Source organism: Arvicola amphibius, chromosome 14 (assembly GCF_903992535.2).
Source record: "Arvicola amphibius chromosome 14, mArvAmp1.2, whole genome shotgun sequence".
NCBI classification, from domain to species: domain Eukaryota; kingdom Metazoa; phylum Chordata; class Mammalia; order Rodentia; family Cricetidae; genus Arvicola; species Arvicola amphibius.
In genome coordinates, this window is record NC_052060.1 from 4,617,131 (window position 1) to 4,630,768 (window position 13,638).

Consider the following 13,638-nt stretch of genomic DNA (forward strand, 5'->3'; position numbering starts at 1 on the left):
ATGTCCTACCAGCAGAACCAGAAGCAGTGCCAGCCTCCTCCCAAGTGCCCCTCCCCCAAGTGCCCCCCAAAGAGCACAGCACAGGGTCTGCCCACAGCTTCTTCCTGCTGTGCTACAAGCTCTGGAGGCTGCAGTGTCCCCAGCTCTGAGGGAGGCTGCATCCTGAGCCACCACAGGCGCAGGTCCCACAGGTGCAGGCGCAGGAGCTCCAGTTCCTGTGGCCGTGGCAGTTCCTGTGACCGTGGCAGTTCCTGCGACCGTGGCAGTGGTCAGCAGTCTGGGGGCTCAGGCTGTGGCCACAGCTCTGGGGGCTGCTGCTGACCTGGATCCTGAGACTGAGACAAGAGAATTTGGAGGAAACAAGACTCCCACAGGACACAGAAAGCCAGGCTTGTCTACTCCATCCCTGGAGACCGTTCTCTGTCTGATGCCCTGGGCCCTCAATCCCAACTCTTACTGTGGCATAGCAGTGTCTGTCCCCAACTCTGACCAAGAATAAAGCTTCTATTTAAAGACATACTGGTGTCTCACCGTCATTGTTCTCTGTCCCTCCCCAGGTAGCAGGTACATGCTTCTCCTCTGTAACTCTCAGCGCCAACGATGCACAAATCCAGAGCATAAAAGAAAAAGATCATAACTCTGTAAGAAAAGCTTAGAGATTTGTCAGGTCTGCTAATGCTCACTTCAGCTGAAGCAGCAGGGTAGGAAGAGGACAAGGCCAAGGTCTCTAACAAGGAATGAAGTGTCCTATGAAATGCAGAGTGTGTATCCATCTCACAGTGGGACCCCGTGCCTACTGGGAGGAACCCCTGTTCACTTTGATTTCTAGCATTTAATTAAGAGACAATGAATTTGTCGTTTGATAAGTATTCAAATAGAGTAACCCATTTTTTAAAGTAGGGATGTTGTGGCTTTCCAAGGAGAGTACAAAATACTGATAGACAATTTTGGCAATAAAAAATGGTTTAGAACCAGGGAAATGCAAATTAAAATGCTATGAGATTCCATTTCACCTAATCAGAATGGCTACAAACAAGAAAGTTGATGAGAGCTGATCGGGCAAGTTCCTGGGAAGAGTGGCGGGGGTAGGAATGTAAGTGAGTAAAGCTACTCTACAAATCAAGATACAAACTCTGCAAAACTGCAGAGCTGTCATATAACCCAGAAGTCCTGTTTCTGGACCCATGCACAGCCACAGGGACACTCGCACATCCATGTTGATTGCTTATCTATTCACTATAGCAAGGAAATGGACCCAGCCTCGCTGCCCATCGACAGAAGAATGGATGATAAAAATGTGACGTGTGTACACAATGGAATTTTACTTACCAGTAAAGACTGAAATTGTGAAATCTGTAAGCAATGAGTGGACCTGCAAAGTATCATAGTGAGAGTCCCCAGACTCAGAAAGACACCACCTACATGTTCTCTCTCATGGGAGGACACTTTTAATGCTTGTGTGTATGAGAAAAAGGAGTATGGGTGGGTGCAGATACAACACTAGACCAACGCCATGAAAGGAGAAAGAGTGATGAGGAGCAACAAAGGGTGACACTTAGCACGGAAGTGGAAAGGAAAATTCTGAGGTCAGAGGGACAACGGGGGGAACAGGTGATGGGAGAGGAAGAAAGAGAAACAGACTTTGTTGGAAAGTTTCATAATTAAACCTAAATCGTTGCATGCTAGTAAGTTTTTTTTTTTGTTTTTTTTGTTTTTTTTTTTTACATTAAAGTAGTCCTGGGCTTATGATGAATGTTGCTGGCATTTTGTGGGAAGAAGCCAGGCATAGCCCTCAACATCCTGCAAAACAGAAGCTAGCTTCTTCCGCAAGGAAACAGTCATTCCAAGCCACCAGTAACACAACGACTGAAAATACTCAACTTCAGGAAAGAAGTAAAGAATGACAGCATAGGAGGGACAGATTCGATAAAACTCTAACAGGGAGGTCAGGGGAGGAAGCCAAGTTTAAAAACATAATATGTCAAGGAGAGAGCCAAAGATGAGGGTTCAAAAAATAGGACGATGATGAATATTAATACCAGACAGTCAGGAGGGGGGGTGAAACGAGAAATACCAGTCAGATTATGAATTTATATAATTGTCTTATCAGTAGTTCACTGGATCGTATTGTGTGAGGAGCCCTTAAGAGATGGACACTCAATTCTGAAAGTAACCTATACAATCATTTTTTTCTGAAAGGCCACACATTTTATAGGGAAGAAACTGCTTTGTCCCAGGACCCAGCACACACAGCTTCTAAGTAAGTCCCTATTCTTGACCAGTTGGTACTTGACCCTCCCTAAAGACTTCTCAAGATATCTGCAGAAACAGTCTTCATTTTGCTTAGCCTCTGTCAAGTTTAGTTTTGTTTTATATTTGATTTTTAATATTTGGAACTAATATTCTAGCATATAAAAAACCCTTTTTAATAATTCATTTGCCATATTTGAAACCTAAAATATAAGACTTAATATTCCTCTGGGTTGCAATCATTCCTTCCACTTGTCTCAGCCACCTGCCAGACTCTAAAACATATTTCTGTAAAAGAGCAGTCTACTGGGGGCTGGAGAGATGGCTCAGAGGGGAAGGGCACTAGCTGCTCTTCCAGAGGTCCCGAGTTCAATTCCCAGCAGCCACATGGTGGCTCACAACCATCTGTAATAAGACCTGGTGCCTTCCTTGCCAGCAGTACATTGTATGCTTAATAAATAAACCTTAAAAAAAAGAGCAGTCTACTAAACTTCTGGGAGCTCTCAGAATAAGACTGATGAACATCTCAGAACCTGAACTCATTTCAATTGAGAATGAAGTAGAAATTGGTAGCAGTTTAGGTATGGCACATGAAAAACCACATCTAGAACTTTAGAGGTTAATTGAATTTAAAAACCAAGACTGGAAAATATCTGATTATTTTCACTCCAAGATCCAAGGACTCAGGGTTTTCAAAATATTTATAATTTAATAAAAAAAAAGAGTTTCCAAAGAGTGTCATGAGACACCCTCACCAGGACCAGGTTAAACCCACTCTTTGGGACAACACAACTTCTTGAAGTTGTATCACCACAAAGACTCAATGTGAAGAAATTGTTGGGTATCAGTCCATCTTGGGCCTGCCATACTGACAAGTTATCTACAAAATCTGACCCAAAGCTGTTCAGGATGATAAGTCAGTAGTCGGGCATTTTGTCTGCCATGAGCCCCCTAATAATGACACAGAGACTTATTATTAATTATGACCTTGGCCTTTAGCTTAGATCTGTTCCCAGTTAGCTCTTATAACTTATATTAACCTACTTCTATTCATCGACATTCTACCACGTGTCTTTTACCTCTCTCTCATTCTTTACATGCAGCTTACTCCACATCTCACTAGCACACCCTAGATTCTAATCTTCTAAGTTCCTTTCTCTGCCCCGAACTCCCACCTAACCTCTCCTGCCTAGCTATTGGTCATTCATCTTTTTATTAAATCAATAACAATGACACCTCTTCACACAGTATAAACAAACATCCCACAGCAGTGAACTAGGAACTCTCATCATGTGTATATGGTCTTGCTGTGTGGACAGAGAGCCATAAAACCAGAACCAGTGGACAAAACCATTCCACCAGAAAGTGGACACCAAAAACCATTGAGTAGGTTAGTGTTCCTGTTCCAAGTGTCTGGTTAACATCAGAAGGAAATATATCTCTAGTGTTAATAGGAAAATTTGACAAAGCTAATTTAAATGCACCTTCCATGGGTGTGACTACATTTCATCAACTGCACTATGTCTGTGTGCACAAAATCACTGCCATGTTTGTTATTAATCGCCTCTAATTATTTATAATTCACCTTTTAGCTTACTCACCCTGGGAATCCCAAACAAAAGGGAGTTAGTCCCTTTAGTGACCTATGTCTGAAACTCAGAGATAGACAAAGTGACAGACTCACAGAGTGTTCAGTAGATGAAGCTTAGGTCTTGATTCTGACATTATACTCTATTGTGATCTCACCACAGAGTAGCCTTTTCTTTTCCCAAACACCCGTACCTTAAGATAGTTGTCACCTATAGAAATCAGAATGTACAACCAGGAATACTGGGTTCCTGAATCAGCATTTTTACTGTGCATACTATTCTGGCTTTTACTATATATAACATTTTACTCTGAGATATGAGTTTTATGTGTGCTATCTGCTCTCTGGGACCTCCCAGCTTTCTGAGTTCCATGCATTATTCTCGGTGTCCCAGAACCAGCTACCCCCTTGGCAAGGGTGGAGCGCCCCATCCCACTGTTCCTGCTGCATGCCCAACACTGTCAGTTCTGACTGGCTGCCTACCTCATCTCAGTCACTCCCAAGTGACATTAAATGACATCATCTCAATACAAGAGTTGCAACAAAAGACTGATACTTGTGAACTCTTACCTCAGCCTGATGACTTCTCAGGTGTTCACCTGTGAGCTTGTCACCAATGCAATGACTTAACCACCTGTCTGTCTGTCCCGTTACATAGCAAGTTACCTGACCAGGACTGTGCCATATGCATTTGTGGTTAGAAGCATTTACCATCTCATGGGTCATTTGTCTACCACAGCATCTGGTCTACAATATTAGTTTGATTTTTTTTTCTTTTAAAAATGGAACTCTTCACAAACTTGTGAGTCATCTTAGCACAGGAACCATGATAACTTATTCCAATTTTAATATATGTGCTGCCAAAGCAAGCATTATTTTTTAAAATAATTAAAGAAAATCAGTGCCATCAAAAGAGTTCAACCATTATGGGCACTGGCTGTTCTTCTATATGATCCAGGTTTGATTCCCAGTACACACATAGTAACTCACAATTATCTGTAACTTTAGTTCCATGGGTTCTGATATCATTTTTTGACCTCTATGAACACTACATATATGTAGTACATAGACACACACACACACACACACACACACACACACACACACACACACACATATATATATATATACAAATAAAATTTATACACATAAAAACACTTAAAGAAAATAAAGAAAAGAAAAATTAGTTTTAAAAGGAAAGAAAAGAGAGTGGGGAGGAAACAAGCCTACAGCAAGGTTAAAAAACAAGTACCTGGACAGCCTAGGTACTTCTTAGGGAAAATCTTTCTTCCACCAGACCTTGAGCCTATGAACAAGAAACAACGGATCTGTGCTAAGGTCTAGGGAAATGAACTCTGACTCTGGAATCTTTCATATAGATACTTAGAGTGCCAAGCATCTGTCACTAAGGAGTCCTCATGTCAGCTCCAGGCAAAAGCTCTTGGGTCTCTGGGTGTTACAGACATGGTGAGCTGGAGCTAAGAGTTTTAGGAGAGAATGGCAAGAGTAGCTTTGAGAGAAGGCAGCCAGCTCCTGACTGGTCAAAGATAGCACCAAGGAACTTTTCATCGGTGGACTAGAGGACAACACAACCAGGAAATCCCCTTTTACAACTCTAGTTCTTTCTCCCACCCGCTTCATGTGATTTGCTTAAAAAAAAACTAAAACAACAAAAAAACTCTTGTTATTCCAGATAAAGGCACCAATGGCAGATCAATGTAATGATTTCACCAAAGTTAAGCTTTGCAAACTAATGTTTGTTGGGCTTACTAAGAAAGCATGGCTGAGGAATTACTAACAGGAGCATGGATTTCTCAAAGGCAGCTGCATCACCACAATGCCCATCCAGCATAGGTGATGATTCACGAAAGTCAGAGCTCTGAAGCTCCTTGCATGACTTTCAGGAGGCTCCAATGGTTGTGAAGTTTCATTCCCAGCAATCATTACTGATCCTGTAAATCTTGGTGAATCCTGTAAATTTCAGGAGTTTCCTGAGCCTTGTGAGTTTTTCCTTTCTTGTTTTGAACCTCAAATTCAGAGGAAAGTTATAAAATAGCACTTATATATGAAATTGAAAAGTAACCAGGTTTTTGTTGCTGTTGTTTTGTTTGTTTTTGGCCCTACCTACCCAACCTGCATTCCTAGCTGCCTGGTGGTTTAATCTGAGCATCATTGCCTGCTACCATCATGCATAAATAACAAGACCCCAACTCAAGGAAGGTTGCCACAGAAAAGAGATTATATTTCAGTTCCTCCCAGAAGTTCATGAAAACTGATTGTCTGAGGAGTGATAGGAAGTTTAAAGACAGAGTTGATTCCTGTGTTAATATCTGCATACTTTATGTTCACATCTTTTTAACACAAGTCTGACAGCTAATGTCAACTGAAGGGACTCTAGCCAGTCTGAACATGGCAAATGTGGCTTTGACGGGCCTTGTTCTTCTCCCCGTTGCCTCTGCCTGGTAACTTCCTCCTATTGAGACTGACCACCAAGGTCCAGTTATCAAAGTATTGAAGTCCAGCAATCAAAAGCCCCCTTGTGGTGGCCTTAATTAACTTTTCCAATCAAAATTTTCAACTCATCCTAACAGGGGGTTTCTGTTATGCCTCTATAAACTGCCATTTTCCTATGTACCCCATCTGTCTCCTATCTACCCAGAGGCAGTCTTTTGTCCCTCTGGGACAAATATCCCTTCACCTTTTCTCTTGTTCCCTTCCCCTTCTCCCTTGTCTTCTATCTTCTGTCCTTGTCTTTTCTTCTCTGCCCTTTTTTTCCTCTGGGGCAAATAGATCTTCTTTGTGCTGAGAGGTTGGTCTTCGGGTGTATTGTGCTAATAATACCAGTCCCTTCACCAACATAAAGTATTTCCCTAAAGAAGCCTAGAAAATATTACCTACTCTACAAAACTGGGTGTTGATTTACTAACAGATGCTAAAAAGGAGAAGAAACACAAATATTCCAAGAAACTTTGGAGAGATAAAATATGAATTCAGTTTGTACAGCTCAGTTTCCTCCATTTCTGTATTCTACTATTCTACATTGGCTCCCCTTTAAAGAAAGGCATGGGCAAGATTCTGTCACCTGGTGGCTCCCCTGTTTTTTGTCAGGGACAGAGAATGAGCAAGGCAAGCATCTCACACTTGACCAGCTTTGCTGATGTCTCACGGGGACTGTACCTCCTCTGTGTGAAGGAGTTACTGTCAGGTTAATGATAATAAAAATCAGGCACAGGTTTTCCTCACAGAACTGCAACCTGACTTTGAAAGTTTGACCTTTTAAGAAACTCCCTTGGGGCTGGAGAAATGGCTCAGCGGTTAAGAGCACTGACTGCTCTTCCAGAGGACCTGGGTTCAATTCCCAGCACCCACACGGCAGCTAGAGTTCCAGGGGATCTGACACCTTCACAACAATGCACATAAAATAAAGATAAATAAATCATAAAAATATTAAAAAAGAAACTCCCTTAAATTTTCAGTTTCATAGGTATGAGTCTCAGAGGGGGACCCTCCCCCACCTCCTGCACAGCAGGAGTTCCCTCTGAACACGGATTAGGCATAAACCACTTCCAAACACCTGTTTGCACAAAAAGATCCTTTATGTATAAAGTGGGGAAATAAAGTTAAAGTGACTTCTTTCTGACTCAGACAGAAAAACAGCAGCAAATGGCCTTGCTGGTCTAAGTTTAAGAGGAGGTAAAGGGAAGGTCTGGGCTAGGATGCTGGTGGCAGAGGAGCTAGGGGTGGGGGGGGAAGGGAAGAGAACAAAGGAAAGGGGGAAGGATAATTTGTCCTGGAGGGACGACTGCCTCTAACAGGGGGTAAACAGACCTGAAACATAGGCAGGGAGTGTTTTAAAGGTAAAGGGGGAAACCCCATGTTTAATTTTAATTGGGCATGTTAATTAGGTGAGCCAAAGGGGACTTCTGATTTGGCAGTCAGCCTCAGGAGGAAGAAGTGGCCAAATAAGTGACTAAAAAGTATTGGGTCCCCAGTTATTGCAGTCCTCTACTGAGACAATAAGCAAATCAAACTGAATGACATCAGATTTAATTGCTATCATTCATAACACGGGGTGACCCGAGGCCATTCCCACAGGGGCAGCAGCAGCTCGAGGCCTCCTGAGGCAACAAGGGAGACATACAAATGTGCCATGCAGAAAGAGCTTGGGTATAGAGTTTATTTAGTGGGTTATGGAGAGGGAGGGGAGGGGAAAAGAAGAGGAGGGGAAATGGAGGGGCAGAGAGCAGGCTGGAGAGGAGGCAGAAGATTGGCTTGCATTTGGGGGTGGAACTACTGGGAGTGGGCGGGGCTTGTCCCTTAAAGGGACAGGGTACCCAGATGACAGGCCAGGCCTGCAGATTACAATATTAATAGACTGAGCAAAGCAAAGAAAAGCACTCCCGTGTTACTCTCAGAAAGGCAGAAGAGGAATCACATGGCAGGTCTGGTGACCAGATGTAGAAGGAACGGCGGGGCTGTTTCCTGCTACCCGGCTAGCTTTACCCAAAATAATTACACGGAAACTGTATTCTTTTAAAACACTGCCTGGCCCATAGTTTCAGCCTCTTATTGGCTAATTCTCACATCTTCCTTTAACTCATATTTCTTATTGGTTGATTCTCATATCTTGCTTTAACCCATATTTAGTAATTTATATAGCACCACGAGGGGTGGCTTGCCAGGAGAGGTCTTAACCTGCGTCCATCTCAGAGAGGAGAAGCATGGCTACTGCATATGGCGAATGCCTGAAGCGTCTGCCCACTGTCTGCTACCCAGCATTCTGTTCTGTCTACTTTGCCTACCTAATTTTTTGTTCTCTTAAAGGGCCAAGACAGTTTTTTATTAATAAAAGTAACACATAGACACTTCTCCATCAACCAGATATTAAATTCCTTGTATGTGTGGTCTTGATCACCTCTTGCAGAGGAGTTGAACCTTGGTGGGCTTTCTGAGGGGCAGGGTCTAGAATGGGAAGAGTGGAATGGGAGCTGTGATTCCCAACATAGACCTTGGTGACTAGCTTTAGAGGAATGTAATTTAATGGTTTTTAGCAAGACAGAGCAGATGGGGAAGAAGGGCAAGGTCTGCCAGAACTGCATGCTCTAGTGGGCTAATGACCCCTTCCATCAGGCCATGATGTTGTGGAACGAGACACTTCCTAGAAATATGGAAGATACAACACACACACACACACACACACACACACACATCTACTCACCCCAGAAAGGAAACCCAAAACAGATGAAAGTACAGATACCACAGTTATGTCCTGATACACTGAGTCTCCCCAAAAACCAACAAGGAGACAGGGTCCTATATTTGAGAGCAAAGAGCCTTTGTTCTTATTCAAGTTTGAGCTCAGACTCTTTGTGTGTCCATCAGCGAGCTTCAAGCACAGCTGGGTTTGAGTTTTTGTAATAGCAGATATTGCGGTGAGGCATTTCGAATGTTCAGGACATTTGATGGGCTGACATTTGTCTAGGGGTGCTTTTGGTGCAAAGGGGAGAGTGTGAGCTGGGCTAAGGGACATCAGGTGATCCTATCTACAATAGTTAGAACTTTAGGAATTTTCTTTGGATGGTGTACTCCTGGGTGATGCCTGGTGGGTGGCCTCAATTTGTTGTCTTTCTTGGTACCAGGTATTGCCTTAGGGTAGACTCAAGCCTACTTTCTGTTTGGTCTCTATAGAACTTGTCTTGGCAGGTATGAAACAAGATGCTCTGGGTCCTACAACCATCAAGTCTACCTTGGTGAACCAGTGAGTTTTACTGGGGTTACTTACGGGAATATGGATGAGGGTTTACTTACAGGAGCAGAAATGACTCAAAGAATGCTGTATTACCAAAGTCCACCCCAGCATGGGTTATAGCTCACCAAAGCTAGGATCCAGGAGCACACAGCACACCCTGCAGGATGCTCACAAGACTGGAGAGACCATCCTTTCCGGGTGGTTCAGATGGTCTGTGGATCTTCTAGGCAAAGTAGCTGGTTTGTGCTCCTTTAAGGCTACTTGGCTAGTCTGAGAGTCTTCTTTGCAGTTTGTCTTGGGGGTGGGTGATTCACAGCAGTCTTATTGTTTACTCTGGGAGGTGTGAGCTAGTGAATCTGATCAGTTTCAGGAACTTCCTGAAGCTATTTTGAGCTCTTTACCTGAGAGTTTTCTGGAGCTTCCACGCAGGGCAAGATGTTTCAGTCATCACAGAAACGCTGCACAACACCCAGCAGTGCAGCTTTGCTATAAAAAACTAAGTGAGTCTGTTTCTAGGAGGCGCGCAGTATTTGAGCTACAGGATAACCGCATAAAGCAATAATTATAAAGCTATGATGATCACCTCAAAAAGAATAAAGATGTGGTTTGTGTAACACAGCATACAGAAGGGAAGGGGTATTCTAGAAATTACCCACTAACCACCAAGGAAATCATTCCAATCTTTCGCAGACATCACAAACATTTTAGAATGCTTGTGGAACATTCTGCAGCAAAAAATTAATTTTGCTCCAAAACAGAAGTATAACTAGATTTCTAAAAGATCACACAGTGTGTCTCCTCCCATCCCAGTAAGACTGAAGCTAGAGTTCAAAAGCAGAAAGAAGACAGGCCTGTGGGGCATGTCTCCCTGTGGAGCATGTCTGCCTGTGGGGCATGTCTGCCTGTGGTGCATGTCTGCCTGTAGGACATGTCTCCCTGTGGAGCATGTCTGCCTGTGATGCATGTCTGCCTGTGGGGTATGCCTGTGGTGCATGTCTGCTTGTGGTGCATGTCTACCTATGGGGTATGTCTGCCTGTGGTGCATGTCTGCCTGTGGAGCATGTCTGCCTGTGGTGCATGTCTGCCTATGGAGCATGTCTGCCTATGGAGCATGTCTGCCTGTGGAGCATGTCTGCCTGTGGTGCATGTCTACCTATGGGGTATGTCTGCCTGTGGTGCATGTCTGCCTGTGGAGCATGTCTCCCTGTGATGCATGTCTGCCTATGGAGCATGTCTGCCTGTGGTGCATGTCTGCCTGTGGAGCATGTCTGCCTGTGGTGCATGTCTGCCTGTGGAGCATGTCTGCCTGTGGTGCATGTCTGCCTGTAGGCTATGTCTGCCTGTGGGGCATGTCTGCCTGTGGAGCATGTCTGCCTGTGGTGCATGTCTGCCTGTGGTGCATGTCTGCCTGTGGTGCATGTGTGCCTGTGGGGCATGTCTGAAGTTTCAGCTATTTGGGAAGTTAAGACAAAAAAAACTGCACACTTAAGACCAGCACTGATAATTGAGTGTGTTGTCTGCAAATAAAAAGCAAACAATGTGAAAGTTGGTCCGTAGATGTCACTTACAGGTCGAGTATTTGCCTAGCATGCCCCAGGGTCTAGGTTCCATACTTAGTATCAAGTGGGTGGGGATACAGAATGGAAACTGGAAATTTCAGAAATATTTATAAAACAAAAACATACTTCTAAATAATCGATAAATTAGAGAAGAAATTCACGAGGCACTTTTTAAAATTATGAGAATAATGGAGAAACCACCATGTCAAAGTTTATGGACTGCAGCTGAAAGAACACTCAAAGATAAATATGTAGCTGTGATACTGTACTGAAAAGGAAGCAAAGCTCACACCAACATTGCCAAGACACTAAGAAAGAAGAACAAACGAAGCCTTTACTGAAAGTTGAAAGGAGACAATGAAGGTGGCGCTCTCTACCATCTGCAGAACCACAGTTAGCTGTAGCCCACTTGTTCACTTCTGGGCCATGGAACCAGGAACAACTCTGGAAAGCAAAATTGCAAAAGTATTTGCCCAGGTAGCTTCATCTCCACATGGAACAACCTTTTAGAAACCACATTTAAAAACTTCTTTGAATTTTTATTTTATGTGCATGTGTGTCTGCCTGTGTCTGTTCACCGCTTACATGCCTGGTTCCTGCGGAAGCCAGAAAAGGGTCTCAGTGTCATATACTGTGGAACCAGACTTACAGACAGTTGTGAGCCACTCTGTGGGTGCTGGGACTAGAACCCAGGTCCTCTGGAAGAGCACCCAGTGCTGTTAAGAGTCATCTTTCCAGTTCCCCTTTTAAGAAGAAATTTTAAGAAATGATTTGATGTGGGATTCCCCTTTGTATGCTGTAAATACCATTGGTTAATAAAGGAACGGTCTTGGGCCTGCACAGGGCAGAACAGAAGCAGGTGGGGAAAACTAAACTGAATGCTGGGAGAAAGAAGGTGAAGTCTGCAAGACACCATGGAGCTGCCAGAGGAGAGAGACACAAGCTGCCATCTGGAACCTTGCCGATAGGGCACGAGCTTCATGATAAAATATAAAATAATAGAAATGTGTTAGTTTAAGAGATAAGAGTGAGCTAGAAATATGCACAAGGCCAAGCAGTATTGTAATTAATAGTTTCTGTGTGATTATTTTGAGTCTGGGCAGCTGGGAACAAACAAGCGACCTCCTACAACAATAACTGAAAGAGGTTTTTAAAATACACTAAGTGACAAAAGACCAGAAGGCTCTTGTTCCTGAGTCTCATCATTTCCGTAGTGTCCTGTGGGGCAAAAAGCAATCAAAAGGTTATACATGTATGGTTTTCTCTTATAGATTTAAAATTGCTATGAAATTAGTGGTAATTATAGCTTTTGAATGCACCAAAAACTGTGCACCTTATAAAGGTGGATTGTTCAGACATGTAACAAGAGTTATGGTATTTATTGTCTGTCTCTCTCCTCCAGTTTTACATGGATGTGACTCAAATAAGTGTCATCAAGTAAACCTCATTATTGTAACAGGAAAACCTTGAATTGGCAGTTAGTTCTGCTCACCTGGAAGGAAAGAGTCACCACTGAATTACAAATTATATGAACTGGGCAGAATGCACCAAGAAGGTCAGCCTGAAAGGCTGCAGGCCTACCTTCGGACACCCATGAGTGTTAGTAAGTCAAGAGCTCCTCCCAGTCCATCAGTGTGGATCAGGCTCTGAGCTGCTGCTGTCTTCTCTGGATCTCAAGATGCCCATTCTCCCTGAGATGGCACCTCTCCCATCAGGAACCCTGTGGTGCAGTTCACATATGCCTTTTGTGTGCAGGGTGGGACAGTTCCTTCTCCACGATAAAAGATTCCACAGATGGGTAGAAATAACTGGAAACACTACAGAAGAGGACTTGCATTTCATGAGGAGATTCCTTCCTGATAGTTTCGTGTGTGTGTGTGTGTGTGTGTGTGTGTGTGTGTGAGAGAGAGAGAGAGAGAGAGAGAGAGAGAGATTCTTTTAAGAAATATTTTTTTTCTCTAACAGCAAGTAACCAGTCATTTAGTCTCTTATAGTCATAAGAGAGTGAGACAGTGGGAAAACATTTAACCCTGTACATTTTACAAAGAGTTATAACCAGTCAAATAATCTTAAATATGTTACATAAATTAAAATATAATTTAAATAAATTATTGCATTTTGATCATGGGTTTTTGTGGTTTATTTTGTTCTGTGCGAGTGTCTGCATGTATGCCTGTGTGCTAGCCACATGTATGTTTCAAGACCATGGAGATCAGAGAGGCACTGGACGTCCTGGAGGAGCTGGAGTTGCACACGGTTACAAACAACCATGTGGGTGCTCGAAACGAAGCTAGGTCCTCTGCAAGAGCAACAAGTGCTCTTAACTGATGAGACATTTCTCCAGCCCTATTGGTCATATTCTTGATACCTGCATTTTCTTTGAAACTGTAGGTAACACAGAGTACACTCTAATAAGGAAAGCCCCAGACCATTCAAGTAGACCAGTCTTAAATATTGTAAATTCTACTAAGTTGTTCACCTCAAACAAATGT

At 43.2% G+C, this 13,638-nt stretch overlaps 1 protein-coding gene across 1 annotated transcript; it reads left to right on the top strand.

The window, feature by feature from the left end:
- LOC119800601 (late cornified envelope protein 3D-like) lies at nt 1–321 on the top strand. Its single transcript, XM_038310749.1, has one exon. The coding sequence runs from the start codon at nt 1–3 to the stop codon at nt 319–321; it is 321 nt and encodes a 106-aa protein (XP_038166677.1).
- The last annotated feature ends 13,317 nt before the right edge of the window (nt 322–13,638 follow it).

Excerpts from the sequence above, each read along its gene's own strand:
- LOC119800601 (XM_038310749.1), top strand. The coding sequence starts at position 1 with ATGTCCTACCAGCAGAACCAGAAGCAGTGCCAGCCTCCTCCCAAGTGC.